At 44.4% G+C, this 16445-nt stretch overlaps 1 protein-coding gene across 1 annotated transcript; it reads right to left on the bottom strand.

Annotated features, from left to right (window-relative positions):
* Positions 1-12622: 12622 nt before the first annotated feature.
* LOC115373060 (cilia- and flagella-associated protein 251-like) lies at positions 12623-16167 on the bottom strand. Its single transcript, XM_030071297.1, has 3 exons — positions 15974-16167; positions 14487-14903; positions 12623-13720 (listed from the first exon to the last, which is right to left on the bottom strand). The coding sequence occupies exons 1-3, from the start codon at positions 16008-16010 to the stop codon at positions 13626-13628; spliced, it is 549 nt and encodes a 182-aa protein (XP_029927157.1). The 5' UTR covers positions 16011-16167; the 3' UTR covers positions 12623-13625.
* Between the last annotated feature and the right edge of the window lie 278 nt (positions 16168-16445).

Raw genomic sequence — 16445 nt, 5'->3', positions numbered from 1 at the left:
AAATTAATTCTCTTAACTTAAAAACTGACATGGACACCCGGAGTCGATCTGGACTGACAGGTGGCAGCGTTTTATTTTTTACAGTCAGAGGTGTGGAACCTCCTGACAGCAAAGCACATACAACATGCATCCAAAAATAAAAAGTACAACATGTTTATAAAATGAAAACCTGCGGAGCCGACAGCCTAAACTCTAAGTGCTATTTCAAATCTGCATCCATCCACTTTTTACATACGCTCAGTTTTTTTCCTCTGCATTTAATATTTTTGTAGGATTAATGCACGTTTTTTTTTTTTTTTTTCAAATTTGTAATGCACAATTTCTTATATTTCTTATTTATTTTTCTGTTTCTTATAATTTAATTCTTCTCGTTAGAATTTGAACAGCTGTGACTGACCTAACGCGGGGATTAATATAATATTTCTGATTTTGATTCAAATGGATGACTTTAAATTTTTGACCAATTATATTTTGCTGTAAATATTCAAAAATAAATGAAGCTGACATTTCCTACTCCAGTATTGGCTGTCCCAGTGGTAAACATCTATATTATTATATTTTAATGACGGCAGATGCTTCGTTCTCCTCGGCTCAGGGCAGACACGGAGGTCAGGCGTCACCGATCAGAAATCAAACACAAAATTATAAACACGTCTGCAGAAAGTCTCCTCCTGCGTCCTGCCAGCAGAGGGCAGCCTGGAGCCGAGGATGAGGAGGAGACTGAAGGTGAAGGTGAGCACCGGGTTTCCTGCCGTCCTATTGGCCTCCCAGGAAATCACTCAGGCCGTCCGCCGCCGCGTTGAAAGCTGAGGAAGACAAACAGAGAAGAGATGAAGCTCGATGAGGAAGAGCGGAGGCGGGGTCTCTGCTACGGCAGCCTGTCAGGGCCATTAGAGAGGAGGACGTTTGGGAAAAAAAAATTTAAGAAAAAAACTCACAAATTTATGAAAAACACCCTTGAAAATGTCCAAGATTAAAGTCATACATTTAGGAGCCATGTAGCTTGACCAAAAACAAACAAACAAACAAACAAAAAAAAAAACAAACAAAAAAACTAGAAGAAAAACTATTTTCCTTTTTTTTTCATAAATTCACAACTTTATTATCATAGAAGCTTTTTTGGCTCAATTTGTTAGTTGTTTTTCTTGCAAATTTCTTACTTTTTGATGTGAAAATTTTGAGGGTTTTTTTCCTCATAAATTTACCACCTTAATCTCAGCAAATAATTTTTTTTTCTTGTAAATTTACAATTCTGTTTTTTTGTTTGTTTGTTTGTTTGTTTCCCTGCAGCGGCCCTGATATGCCGCCATATCGAATACTAGGAGTGAAAAGAGCGAAACAGAAAACCAGTTTCTCAACTTTTTGTTTCAGTATAAAAACGACTGACTCCCTGCACACACACACACACACACACACACACACACACACACACATACACACACATACACACACATACACACCTCCTCCTCCTCCTCCTCCGCTGCTGGACTCCTTGTCCTCCCTCTTCCCCTCGTCTTCCTCCTTCTTCTCACCAAATGAAAATAAATCTTCATATTCTCCCTTCTGCTTCTCCTCCTTCTTGTCACCGCCCATAAACGACAGGCCTCCTCCTCCTCCTCCTCCTGAGGAATCAGATCCTTTGGCTCCTCCCTCCTGCGCCTCCTGCTGCTCATCACCGCCTCCTCCAAACATGTCCTTCAGCTTGACCTTGGCAACGCCGGCTGCAAAACAGGCAGGCAGAAGGTCAGAGGTCACACAGCGCCAGAGACAAACACACCAACCACGAGTTTCCTAACCCTGAGGAGGAAGAGGGCATTCTTCACCTCCACCTTCCATCGTTCTCAGCTGAATTTCCCTCTAACAACCCCTGCTGATCGCTGCTTTTCACCTGGTTTCATCTTTTCTGTATCCAGGCAGCAGCAACTCTCTGCTGTGAGGAACAGCCCGCTCTGTTTAAGTTTTTTAAATTTCCAAAAACAGAAGTGGGTCACACTGAGGGCCCCGTCGCCCCGCCGGCCCCGAGCGGCACCAAGAGCAGCAACATGGATTTAGATGGAGATGAGGCTGAGGGCTGAGGGCTGCATAAATCTGACCAAACACACAGTTTCAGTCATGAATCTACAGAGTTTACACACCTGAGCCCGGGTGGCCAAAAAAAAAAAAAAAAACAAAACCCAGTCCCCACCTGGATTTAACTGAGCCAACAGCTAAGAGCCCTGCAGTGATTCATGTATTTCAGCCATCATGCCTAGCTGCACCAGCCTGCAGGGGGCAGTGTGATGATCTGGGGTTGCTTCAGGTGCTCGGGTTGAGGTTCAGCAGCGTGATGAGGTCAGCTGACCTCCTGAAGGAACTGAACGACCAGGTTTCTCCATCAGGGGGTTTTGATGTGCTGGACGCGCCGACTCTCCCATCATCAACACAAGATCTTGGTGAAAAATGAATGCGACTCTAGATGGAAATAAATCTTGTGACACAGCATGAGCCGAGCAAAACGACGCCACGGTGAACGCATGCCGTCATCAAAGACGGTCCAATGAAATGTGAGGGTGTGTGACTTTTTGATTTGCTGTCACTCTGACGTGTTAAAGTGTGTAAAGCAGCGCCCGGTGTGTTTTCACTGAGGAATGAATATGCAGTCAGGAATGTGGCCGGACCGGATCCATCAGGCCGAGTGTGTGAGCTGCAGGCCTCCCAACAACAACAACAACAACAACAACAAACTGTAAACTGTGTCCTTTGTTCCAGTGGAGGTTCCTGCTGCTTTAAGCCTGAACACCAGAGAACTGCACAACCTGAGATCCACTCAGGATCAATGACGTGAAAAGCAGGAAAAATATCCAGCAAGGAAGAACTGTTTGAAAACAGGAGCAGAAGAACCTGAGGGAGCAGCTGTTATGTTTTTTCTTGCATAAATTATGGATTAAAAGTCATTATTCCTCAGAACAAGCCGCGGTGAACGAACGGCAAACACTGATTTCATTAGTTATTGCTGAAACACGTACAGTGCGGGGTAAATATCAGGGAAAGGTCACAGAAAGCAGCTTAAACACACGAGCGCTTTTGTAGAAAAAGTTGCAGGTCAGGTAATGAAATAGATGCTCTGGGGAATAATGACTTTTAATTCATAATTTAAAGCTAAGCATAAGTTAAAGCAGTTTGGCACGGGTTCACTGTGCAGCCAACAGCTGGAAAACAGCAGCAGCAGCTCGTCTTCGGCCCGGGACTCTACGAGCTCCGATCCAAAGGGAGAAATCTATTTTCTCCTCGGTGTTTTCTCAGTGTTGTGCTGTGATGCAGCCTCCAGGTCTGCCTCATTTTGGTGTGTTAGGTGTATTACATCTGCAGATTCATGACCGAAACTGTGTGTTCTCACAAAGCCAGAAACAAGCACACACACATTCTTTTGGTCCGATTTTTAAAAGCCCATTCTGACCATCATCAGCTGACAGGCAGTAACCAGCTCATTTCCTGTTGCTGCTCCTTCTCTTGGTCAGACACGGCGACTGAAAGCACAGCGAGGTCTGAAACCGCCTTCGCTGTCACTCCACACGGCTCAGCCTGTTTACTGCTCATCATCATGAATATGAACTGATCACACATGAGCCTCCAAATCAATCCACCCATCAATCATCAATCGATTATGTGTGACACTGCAACACCAAGATTCTCCTTTTTGTGCTGTGTATCAGGGTGGAGGGGACACGACCCCCCACATCCAATCCTGTACCCCCCTCCCCCCTCCCCCCACCCCCTGCCTCCCCACCCAGGACTCACCGATTCCGTCCACGGCCTGGTCCACCAGGCCGTCGGCCTTGCCTCCCAGCAAATTACCGAAGTTCATGTCTGTCTGTCTGTCTGCCTGGACTGGCTGCCTGTTTATGGCGCAGGCTGCTTATGAAGAGCTGTACCCTCGCCACCCTCTGCCTGCCCGCAGGCCGCGCCCTATTGGCTGGCAAGAGATGGGGCGTGGCTCAAGGGAATCACCTGGGCAACGAGAGAGAGGGAGGAAGGACAGGGGACAGAGGGAGGACGGGCTGGACCTGTTCCACCAGTTCGTGTCTGTGTGTGTTTGTCTGTGTGTGTGTGTTTGTGTGTGTGTGTGCCTGGCCTGGTTCACTTGAGTGTGTTAGCTCATTAACATCTGTTTATCCTCGGGGTCTCAGCCTCTGATGTAGACGATGTGTCAGCTGTTCCTGCAGGTCAGCTCATGTTACAGCTGAGGGAAGTTTTTTGCAGATCATAAAAATCATGTTCCAGTTCCTCAGAGTCCAAAACAGCCAAAACAAAATAACAGGAGGGCAGCCAGGTGAGCGTCCTCACCTGGCCGAGGTGTGCGTCCTCACCTGGCCGAGGCGAGCGTCCTCACCTGGCTGAGGCGAGCGTCCACCTGGCTGAGGGACCGGCCAGACGTGAAATGGCTTTAAAATATTTTGAGCGTCACAGATCAGCCGCATCACTCCTCAATAATTTATTGTTCAGGACAGGTGTGGCTCACAGGTGGGGCTGGAATGAATAGGTGTGTGTGTGTGTGTGTGTGTGTGTGTGTGTGTGTGTGTGTACATTGTGTATCCTCCCTTTGTTCAGTCGGTGGTTTGTGTTTCCTATTTAACAAAAGGCAAAAACACAGGATGACAGAGAGAGAGAGGGAAGGGGTGAAGAGGCATTTAAATAAAAGAGTGAAGAGAGATGGAGGGAGGAGAAAGAATCTGGATATCAGAGAGAGAGAGAGAGAGAGAGAGAGAGAGAGAGAGAGACTTGTAGTCTATAGGAGTCATTAGCCTGGCTCTGTCAAAGTGAATGAATAAAGTCTGATTCTCACAGTGGATCGTGTGGATTTGAAACACACACTGTTATGAGGTTTATTTTTTCACCTTGACAGAGCCAGGCTAACGACTCCCATAGACCTCAAGTCTTTCTGCTAAGCTAACATGAAATGCTACCCATATTAACCAAACCAGTGGACGAACAGAGGAGAAAACTTTACTGAATGAGAAGTGAAGGGAAAACCAAGCTTGCCAACTGAAATATTTTGCATTTATTTTCACTTTACAGCAACAATTTACTCTCCAATTTCACAATAAAATGTTTGAAAACTCAACTAATAACTTCAGTGTTTTTTTTTTTTTTTTTTTTACCAAGGTGCAATATTTCAAAACACCATTGGAGCCTGTCTGGTTGGGCCCCGTCACGATGGAACAGGAATGCAGCTTTCCTTCTGCGTTACCAGTCAGAATGTCATCATTTTAACAGCTAAGATGTCAGATCTCCTCCCTGGACTGAGGCTGCAGGTGAGCGCCAGGTTCTTCTTCAGGCTTTCTGTGGTCCTATTTGTCTGGGGACAGGTCTTCAGCAACATTGCTCAGGCTGTCGACCAAACTGAGACCTGGAGAACATGATAATTATGAAACTTTATGATGGGTAAATAAGATACAGATAAGAGTAAAGCTAAGTTAAACAGAGACTAATAAATAATTATTCTAATTGTGCTATTGTTCAGTTTTCCAGACAGGAAAAAGGTGTGGATTAAAATGTATTTCGACATGCAAATTCAGTGAGTAAGAAATTGTTGATACATCTTTTGGCAATGAAAATAATGAAAATAGTTGCAGCCCGACTGCAAAGCCTTGCCAGCTCCCGTACCTCCTTCCCCGGCTGCAGCTCCTTCTGCTCCTTCTGCTGGCTTCTCTTCTTCTGCTGCCAGGTCCTTCACCTTGTCCTTGACAAAACCAGCTGCAGCACAAGCAGGTCAAAGCTTACCACCACATCAGAGAAACACAACAGCTGAACAACTAAATGATATGCCAAAAATATACATATTTCATCATTTTTATTTTCTCTTAAAGAGCTGGTAAAAATATGATGGTGTGATTTTTGCTGGAATCTGCACTAAACAAACATGTTTTCTTATAGGTGGAAAGTACAATTTGTAGTCCAGGGCATCTCTGTAGTGTCCTAATTTACAGCACTGTTTTATTAAAAAATTGCAGCTCCTGTGTTTTGGCAATTGCACATGGCCATATTGCAATTTTAATAATATTTGAATGAATGTTTCAGCCCCACTATACACTCAGACTGAGCAGGTTCATTTTGAGTTCATATAGTGTTTCCACACTGCAGAAGTATGAAAATGCAGCGACTAAAGAAAGTCAGCATACAAACTCAGTTGGCTCAGTATCCACAACACAGTGCCTTGTGGAATCGAAGGAGCTACTAAAGGGAAGACAAGTTCATAAAAAACAAAAATAATATGATTTTTTTTTTGTTTGTTTTCTTTTTTTGGTTTTGTATTTGATTGCTAGCTGTTTTGGAAAATCAAGACCACGGCTGCATATTATTTCCAAATAAAACCAAATCTTGTTGTGTGTGTGTGTGTGTGTGTGTGTGTGTGTGTGGTGGTGGGGGTGTTATGGAAGGCAACAAACTGAGTACCAGAGGTTTGGACAACCACAGGAAAGTGTCTGAAAGTCAGTTTTGTACACCCTGTCCATCAGGTAGATTAAAACAATTTGTGTGCATTATTTGAAGATCTACTCTTTAACCTTGTGGCAACACAAATGCCTGTATTTTAAACGTTTTTTAAACATTTTCTACTGGAACCTCTTGTATTTGTCATCTTCCAGGTTTCAGCCTCATGCAGTTGTTTAATCTCAAATGACTGCTGGCTTGGTGACATAAAGCAGGATGTCATCTGCAAATAGGGATATTTTATGGTCCTGATTTGAAACCTGAAATAGAGCGTGTGCTCCCACCAGAGGCTTAACAGCTGTTGCAAAATGGCAGATGGTGGATTATTATACAAAAATGTTGCTGATAAATACCAAAAATGTCAAAAGCGTGGAATAGATAGGGCCTTTACACATGATTTAAGAGATTTTTTTTCCATTTTTGGCCAAGTCATTGTCAACTGCTTCTTCAAAATGTCTCTCCACCCTCCACTGTCTTCTTGTTTTGTTTGGTCATGGACACAAGAACGCATACAGTGAATCCCCACTAGCTCCAGACACCTGACCTCTGACCTCCCTGTGAAAGGGGCGGGGCAAAAGAAGAGACATTTTTCCCTTTGTGGAGCTACAGTGATCCTCCTCCAGCCTGCCCGGCTCCACCTGGTATGCCCAGGTGGCTCATTTTGCCTCATGAAGTCACAGCAGTGCACAGCGATCCTGTCACATTCCTGTGCGACATTCCAGACCAGAGTTTTTGAATTTTCCAAAGTGAGAACAGATTGAAAACCTGAGCAATAGGGAGGTTTGCATAATTCAATTCAAATGGACTCCTCAGCATGTTTGGACACAAACTTGTGTCAGTCTCATAGGAAGTCGTCTGCCACCAATGCAAAATCTATGGTGTGTAATTTGTGGTCTAGGTAATGCTGAACCACTGTCCAGATACCTGACCATAGTGCATCAGTTCCTGGAACTCCAAATTCTGAAACTGTTCTGCAAATCTGAGCTGTTCTGCAAAGCAAAACACAAAACAGTGAGATGGCAAAACAGCAGCTCAGCAGGAACGTGATCACACCACCACATTAAACACCAAGAGATTTCAATGGATCTTATGTAACACTGGACAGGAGATCGAGATTGCTAAATTTAAGTAAAAACAGCTTGTTCGACATTGAGCATGGACCACGTCCTAATCTGCCAGCTTGACCTCCTGTCTCCTCCATGTCTCCAACCCACCCAGGACTCACCTGCTGCCTCCACGGCCTTCTCCACAGCGTCAGAATGCTCACCCAGCATGTTTTTAAAGAAATCCATGGCTGCTGCTCATCGGTGTTTTTCTGGAAGGCAGAAGTCGGTGTTCAGCCTTATAAAGGGGTAGTCGACCCCCCCTCAGCCAGGGTCCTAGGGCTCATCCTATTGGCCAGCGAGGAATCAGGTGTGACTAAGGGGAATCACCTGGACAACAGAAGAGGCAATTTGGGATGGATGGAGGACAAGTTTGACCTGTTGCACAGGTTTGTATTTCTGTTAATTGGCAGGTGGCCGCAGGGTAAGAATGAATGTGAATATCCTAAATTCTTGTTTCCCCCTTTTTTAATTTTTTTTTTTTTTAATTTCTTCGTATTTTAATGAGGTTACCACTGTGATGAAGAATATCTTAAGGACACACCTGGCTGAGAAAACATGAGGACAAAACCTGACACACAGCAACGTGCAGCAGGAGAACAGAGTTGCAGGAGGTAAAATAACTTCTGAAAGTGACATTTCCAGTGGCAGAAATCTGAAGAACTGAGTTGGTCAGTTGCTGCAGCTGCAGCCCTGAACTGAAGTGACTGAAACGTCCTCTGTTATCACAATGAAAGACCTTGTGACAAGCCAAGACAGTGATGTAACAGTATTAAAATGTGTGTGTGTGTGTGTGTGTGTGTGTGTGTGTGTGTGTGTGTGTGTGTGTGAGTCGCGATGGAATGGTTGGATTGCTGTTACGTCTCATCCCACTGTAGGAACTCTAAAAAGGCTGTGTGACTGGCTGTAACACACACACACACACATACACACACACACACACACACACACACACACACACACACACACACACAGCGACAACTTGTTTCCGGACCCCGACAGGAAATGACTCTGACATGAAAAGACATTTTGGTTTGTGTTCATTATGGAATTATCCAGGTGTCATACTTTATAAATTCAAAGCGGTGAGATTAAAAATCATGTTAAAATAATAATTTGTATATATTTTTGTGTTGTAGCGACATCTAGGAATTAGTACAAATGATTTCAAAAAACAAATTTGCAAAGTAAATTCCGCAAAAATAAGCGAAATTACATGAAAATTAGATTTTTTTTTTAAATGCAAGAAAACTAAATTCACGGTTATAAAATGGAAAACTTAAAGGTCAAATCAGTGATTAGAGTCCTTGTGTTGCTTGTGAAGATCGTCTGAACGCAGCCTCAGGTTGCAAAAGCCTTTTATTAAAGTGGCTTTTGCAAGGCAAGATTAAAACGCAGCACCTCGTTGCAGCGCACAGATCTCCCTCAGGAGGGCCTGTGGGCCATAAATAAGATTATAATCACTCGAGATGAAATGACGGCATGTGATGTGAAGAGCCTGTTGTCCTCGGCCCTGTGCTCGTGGCTCCACAGCTGGACCTGCGATCAGGTTGCCAGTTGATGACTGTGATGCTCGGCTGTCACAGACGAATCGATTGGGGGTTGAAAGGCCAGTTAGCTGGGCTCCAGGGACTAAACTGCCCCTGAAACTAGCTTGCAAATATCAAACGTCTGCAGATATCCCTATTTGCAGATGATGTCCTGCTTTATCTCACCAAGCCAGAAATATCTACGCCAGCCGTCATTAGACTTTAAATCCCTGCCTGAGGCTGAAACCTGGAAGACGACCGAAACTAGAGGTTTTGATAGATTCAGACTGAGTTTAAAAAACAGGCCATGAAGTTGATTCACTGAGCCGCTCTTAATGCATAATGGATGCACAGAGATGAAACTGTCAGTCTTCCTGTCTGACTCTGGGTGAGACAGACAAAAAGTAAATATCACAAGTTGTCCTGTTCCTTTACAACTGAGATCACAAATGAAGTCATGAGACTTGTGTTGTTTGATCTGAGCAGCGTGTGAGCACATGAATAGCCGCCATTAAACATTTAGTCGTGTTCTCGGGGGCCTGCGTGACCTTTTACCAGAAACTGTGCACACACACACACACACACACACACACACACACACACACACACTCGTGCATGGGCGGAGTATCTTCTGCTTTTGTTTTGTTTGTGGTACACCTGCTGCCTCCACCCGACCGTGTGTAATTACAGTGATATTTTTCCAGTTGTAGTTAACTGGTTCCAGTGGCGGCTCGCACCTCAGGGCGATCAGGTGACGCACTACCAAAGGGGAGAGTAATGGAAATTTTTTTCCATCACATTCTACCACAGGGTTAGGCCAGCTGGGACTGGTCTGGACACTTTGCTGTTGCCACCACTGGCTACTGGCTAGGTGTAAACTGTATTGTATTTTTGGATATTTCAGTTGACGTTTACCACATTAATTTATTTTGCCACTAAGCTTCGCAGTAGGAATAATTTGATGATATTGTTTTAGACTTGGCCTGTTGTAAAATGGTGTGTGTGTGCAGACTGGGGCCTAAACAGTCTTGGAGCTGCATCAGTTGGCTTTGACTGGAAAGCTGAGACTCTTGTGGATTCAATGAGCCACATTTGATTCCTGTGTGATGATGTTGGCCCCCATAGCAGCCATTTCACTGCAGCCAGAGACTTTTGTCAAACTGGACGTCGCTGGAGAAAATGACCTCTAGTGACCTCTAGGAGAACCACAGCTGTCTCGTTTTCGCTCAGCATCCAATTGGTGAAAAATGTACTCCTTATATCAACTGCACACACACACACACACACACACACACACATACACACACACACACAAAACAAATAAATGTTTAATGTCTGAATTTATTACACAAAAAAAATATGACCTCCAATAAGGAAAAGTAAGAACTGAAATAAGTTTAATTTGGCCGTGCAAGGTGGAAATAGCAGATCTTGATAAATCTGTGGCGTTGGCAGGGATATGACCTCTGCTGAGAACCACCTGCCTTGTTTTGTTTTGGAATCGCACGTTGGTCCATTATCTATGTGAAAATGTGTCACAGATACATGATCACATAGTGAGCAAGACACCGGATCCCCAGCAGATCCAGAGATCTTTGCACAGACAGACATTTGCACAAACATTTGCATAACATTCAAATCCACTCCTGCTGCTGTTTCTGCCTCACGCAAGACCAGTAAAGCAACTGGAGAAATCTGGATCTGGTTCTTTTCAATGCAGAAAAGAACCAGATCCTGATGGAATCCACTAGAAATTAACATCTCTGTGGGATCCCGACGGTGGAGGCTCTGTGTACACAGCGAGTCTGGAAGATCTCCAGGGTGGAGGGGAGGGAGACCCTGATCCTCTCAGCTGTCCTCACCATGCGCTGCAGGGTTTTTGCTCTGATGCTGTCCAGTTCCTAAACCTCACCGTGATGCAGCCGCCCAGGACGCCCTCAGCTCCTCTGCAGCCTCTGTCCTCCTCTCGTCTGCTGGGGCCAGACAGAGCACCTGGATAATGTTTTTTATGATTGGCCAGTGGTTTAACTGCTGAAATGAATACTGGGGGGAGTAACAGACACCCCTGTCTGCCACCCTGCATGATACAGGCTTTGATGTGATCGTATTTAGTCACTGTATCTGCATATGATTCTGTATATTACAGTTAGCTTACTGTGCAGACCCACTTAAAGCATGACGATTATTTCTTAACACACACAGAACAAGATCAATGTATTTCAACTATTTTTATTAGGCCCTCGCCCTCCAACGGAGAGAGGGCCTATTGTTTTTGTACCGTTTTTTTTTTTTTTATTATTATTACGTCTCTTTGAGGCTTAATTTGACCCCCTAAACATGCTCAAAAACTCACCAAATTTGGCACGCACCCCAGGTCTGGCGAAAAATTCGATAAAATGGCAACTCGGACCCCCAAAGTGCAAAAATGGGCTCGCTAGCGCCACCTAGGCACAAAAAGGCACACAAAGGCGGCCGCTGCGGCCCACAGGAACGTGATAGAAAGACCAAACCAGCGCCGAAACGTAGGTCTCATCAAGGCCGAGATTTCACGCGCTCGCCCCCCCGACCTAAAACCAACAGGAAGTCCGCAATTTGCCTTTCAAAGTAAAAGGCGGGCCCCGAAATTGCGCGTTGAACAAAATTTATCTCCTCCGTAAATCGTGGCGGCTCAAAAAGCTAATAGATGAAAGAGGAAACAGTGCTGAACAAAAGTTGCTAAAGGTTTATTATTCATTCAAACCGTTTGGGATTTATAAGCGTTTTTTCCATGGAGTTTGGCGTGAAGAGGCGCACACTTGGCGCTAATTAGGCTCCTGGCGTCTAAAGTAAACGTCGCACGGCTTCGAAACTTATGCCACACGAAAGAGGACGAAAATTCCTACAAAAATATGAAATTAATTTTTAAATTGGAACAAGTTTGTGGCCGCTGTCAAGACTTTTCGACCATTTTGGACCCTGGTGTCCTCTCCTCTGCACTCTGCCCGGTCATGTGACTCACTCTAGGCAACGGACAGTTCCGCAATACACACCCATTATAAACCGTCAGCGGGAGCAGAGAAAACAGTCAAACTTAAACTGCCATAATTCAAAAACGGTAAAAGATAACAAAATGGTGTTAATACAAGAATTATAGAGCCGAGTCTTGTGACTCGTTCAAACTTTGAATTGCGTCTGTAACTGAAACGATGTCCGAGCGGCGTTACCTCAAACGGGTGTGGGTTTTTATCGATTTCTCCATTGGATTGAATGTACATTTCTATGTCTGCCTGCACTTTGGTCTGATCATGACACAGCTGCCAGTACTCATGTATTAGCGCAGTACTCATGTCACTCACACACTAGGACATCCTGGGCCTTTCAAAATAAAAGCCCAAAACTCTTTCCAACTGAAAGCACAGAAAAATACCCTTACAAATGGGAAAAATGGATGAATTGTCTGCACTTCGATGACACGAACATCGTTGCGGACCGGCACCGGTGCGAGGGCCGACCAACGCTGCTTGCAGCTTTAATTGTGTTATTGTTTTGTTTTTCATGGTTGCACAGTTTTTACTGTTGTTCCAGGTTTTTATTGTTTTACTGTTTTATTGCACTTGTTTTTATATTTCATTAATTCTGTTGCTGTACAGCATTTTGAGCTACATTTTATGTGTGAAATGTGCTATACAAATAAAATTATTAACAATATTATTGTTATTAATCCCCATATGTATGTGAGCCTGAGTGTACAGAAGAGGAACTGCTGCCTCTGGAGCCTGAACTGGGAGATAATCAGCTGAACCAGTTCACCTGGCAGCTGCACAGCACTGACACCTCACCTTCCTCCATCCCACCCAGCAGATGGAGGAACAGCATCTGTCACAGATACTTCCACATGTGACTGGATGTTAAACAAACTGCATCACTGAAAAGGTGTTTTTCCCTCACTTTGCCCTGCCATGCAGTGCACAAACTCAGTTAGTGTGCTCAAGCTGGACACACAAGGAGGAAAATGGTATCAGTCTCTCCATCTGACTCTGAGTAAAACAGACAAAAGAAACAAATTTCCCCCAAATCTCACGACTGAAAAATTGACAAAAACAGCACGGACATCAGAAATAGTGCAGGAACTGAGCAACGTTACAAGGAGTGGTTCCATTAATCATTTAGTCATGTTCTTGTGCCAGTACTACACTATTAGATAGATAGATTATTTCAATGCTATGTTTTCTTACTGTAAACACTAAGTTTTCCTTGACCCATCTGAGGTTTGAGTCTCTAATGGGACTGCATTTTCCCTCTGGGTTACAAAACAGAATTCAAACAACACAAATTAAATAAATATCAGGAAAACAATAATTTTCACAACTGAGACATCAGATTGGATGAAACTGCCCTTGAACCTCTGAAAGAGTCTTTTCCTGCGTCCTGACAGGAAGAGACTTCTCGGGTCTCAGATGAGGTGGAGTTTAGATGGACTGAAGGTGAAAGAGAGCTTGGGGTTTTTCTTCAGACTTGGGATTTGCTCTGCAGGTTTTCTGTCGTTCTATTTGTCCTGGGACAGCTCTGCAGCGACATCGCCCAGGGTGTCGGTCAACTCAAGGTCTGAGAAAGACGACAACTGGGAGGAAACTTTGAGATCTGGAAACAAGATGAGAGAAACAGTCACAGTGACGAATAAATGCAGACTGCTAATGATAGAGTCACAGTTGAAAGTGGTGTGTGCACTGTTTAAAACACACATGCACACACACACACACACACACACACACACACCTCTGGGCCACTTCAGCAGGACTGACCCTGAGAAAAAGCTCTCAAATATTGACAAAAATTTTATTTTGAATGCGCAAAACATGGACGTTTCAGTGACATCAAAACAGCAACAAGGTGAAATGCTTAGGATTGGATCAACTAACTTGGAAAAGAAACAGAAAAAACACGTAATAAAGTGAAAAGGCTGATTATCATTACAGCTGAAGTTCATAAACCCAGGGGCGGCTCTACCGGGGTGGCCCGGGCTGGCAGCTGCCACCCTGAAAACAGGCCCTGCCCCCCCGGCTGCCCCCCCAGTTTGGGCAGTCTGATAGGAAAAAATGTGACTCTGCCACCCTGTGAAGTTTCCATCCCACACTTTAACCCACATGAATGTTTCTCTGGATCTGCTGCTGCATAAATCTTACAGTTTGCAAACTTTATTAGCTTGAAATTCAGTTTTGTCTTCGCTGTGGCCCCTGCAGGCCTCGCCTCTTCAAACCTGCAGCCTTCCTGCTCGAGTCACAGCTAATTTAGCCTGAAAGCTTTTATCCCCAGCCTCTTTAGCTTGAAGTGCTTTGACCTCCAGTTACTTCAACCTCTTCAGTTCTAGTCTCTACTCCAAAGCCCTCTGAGCTCCTGACGGCCATACCTGCTTCACCTCCTCCTGCACCTCCTCCTCCACAGCCGGGCTCCTGCATCAGAGGCGGAGCTTCGGAGAAGAGGCCGTCAAAGCCTACTCTCTTCTCCTCCTCCTCATCGACCAATGATGAAAAGAATCCTTTTCTTCCTCCCTCGTTTTCCTCTTCCTCTTTGTCCTTGTCGCCTCGCAGTGATGAAAAAAATCCTTTGATTCCTCCTTCCTCCTCCTCCTCCTTCTCCTCTTTCTCCTTGTCATCTCGAAATGAGGAAAAAAATCCTTTGATTCCTCCTTCCTCCTCCTCCTTCTCCTCTTTGTCCTTGTCCCCCGTCAGGGATGAAAAGAAGCCTCTGATTCCTCCCTGCTCCTCCTCGTCCTCCTCCTTCTGTCCCAGCACCTTCTCCTTCAGCTTGTCCTTGGCATCCTCAACTGCAGAACAACCAGGTCAAAGGTCAAAGGTCACCACAGCATCAGAGAAACACACACTGTGAGTTTGTTTTATGAATCGAATTTTTTTCTGATGAGATGCTGCAGGTGAGATTCCAAAAATCCACCTGTGTTCTACCTCTGCTAAACGGGTTCAGTCTCTCTAAGACAGAAATCTGCAGACCCGTTTCCAAACTGAGTATTTTAGCAAAAGTCCTGCAGAAACACAGAGTTATGAGGTCGGTGCTTTAGGCAAAAAGTCAAATCTGAAAATGGAGGGACTTTGATTCTACACTGTGAAATCTTTAGTTTGCAAAGTGATTTGTTGACATGTGAAGTGTGAGTAGACTTCATGTTTTCATGTTGTCATAATCCCTCTCACACCTTTCCTTCAGGTGTGTTTACTGGTCTCATGTCACTGTTTGGTTTACATGCACACCCAGGGACAGCAGATGGAAATGAGCACTGTGCTATATCTGTCTTAAATAAACCAGTCAATGAAGTATAGCTGTAAAGAACCTGACGTGGCTGAACTTTCACTGAGGAGTGAGTATTCAGGGAGGAATGTGACCTGACTGAAGTCTCAGCTGCAGGTGTGGATCTGTAAGACAAAAAGCTCAGCACAGAGTCTCTGTGCTGCATTTCCACAGACGTTGTGACCCTAACTTTTAATTTTAACTTGTAACTGGTTTCTAACATTAACCTCAACTTAAATCTGTTTGATGGGTTTGTTGGAAAAAAAAAAAAAAAAAAAAAAAAAGAAAAACATTTCAGGAACTCGAATTCTGCATCCTGCAAACTGACAACAACAATGAAACAAATCTCTGCACCTCGGTGGGATCACACAGCCTCGCTGGGACTCCAGAGGATGTTACTGTCTGACTGGTGACAGGAAGTTAAATAGACGGCTAACATGTTTCAAATTCTTGTGTAAAAGTGAAGGATTATACATAAATTTGAATGAATTCCACTTTACTGCATGCACCGCATCCAAATCTGTGCCAGCCTGACTTCCTGCTTCTGCCACGTCTCTTCTTCTTCCCTGTTTCCGCTCTTTTCCTCGCAGGACTCACCTACTTTCTCCATCAGCTTCTCCTTCAGGTAATCCATGGCTCTTCAGGCAGGAGTGTGTGTGTGTGTGCGGTGTGTGTGCAGTGTGTGTATGGCCGGTGGAGGCTGGTAGTCAGTCTGCTGTCCTCACTCTCAGTGCTCACCTCACTGGCCTGTGATGAGCCAGGTGTGACTCACCTGGGCAACAAAAGGGAAGAAGGGAGGAAGAAGGGAGAGAGGAGGGTGGAAGGAGGGGGGACAGGCTGGACCTGTTCCACGGGGCAGGAACCTGTTTTTTTTTTTTTTTCCACAGGTGGCCGCAGGTAAATCATTATCTCTTTTTATTTTTATTATTATTATTATTATTATTATTATTATTATTATTATTATTTTATTTATTTATTTTTTTTAATCTTATTTTAAAGTGATTGTTTGGGTTCTTACCTGTAGAGTGATCTTTTTCTCCTCCACATTGGTGTAGCAGATTCTCCAGGT

Source organism: Myripristis murdjan, chromosome 15 (assembly GCF_902150065.1).
Source record: "Myripristis murdjan chromosome 15, fMyrMur1.1, whole genome shotgun sequence".
In the NCBI taxonomy this organism is placed as follows: domain Eukaryota; kingdom Metazoa; phylum Chordata; class Actinopteri; order Holocentriformes; family Holocentridae; genus Myripristis; species Myripristis murdjan.
This window is presented reverse-complemented; position numbering and strand designations above follow the sequence as displayed.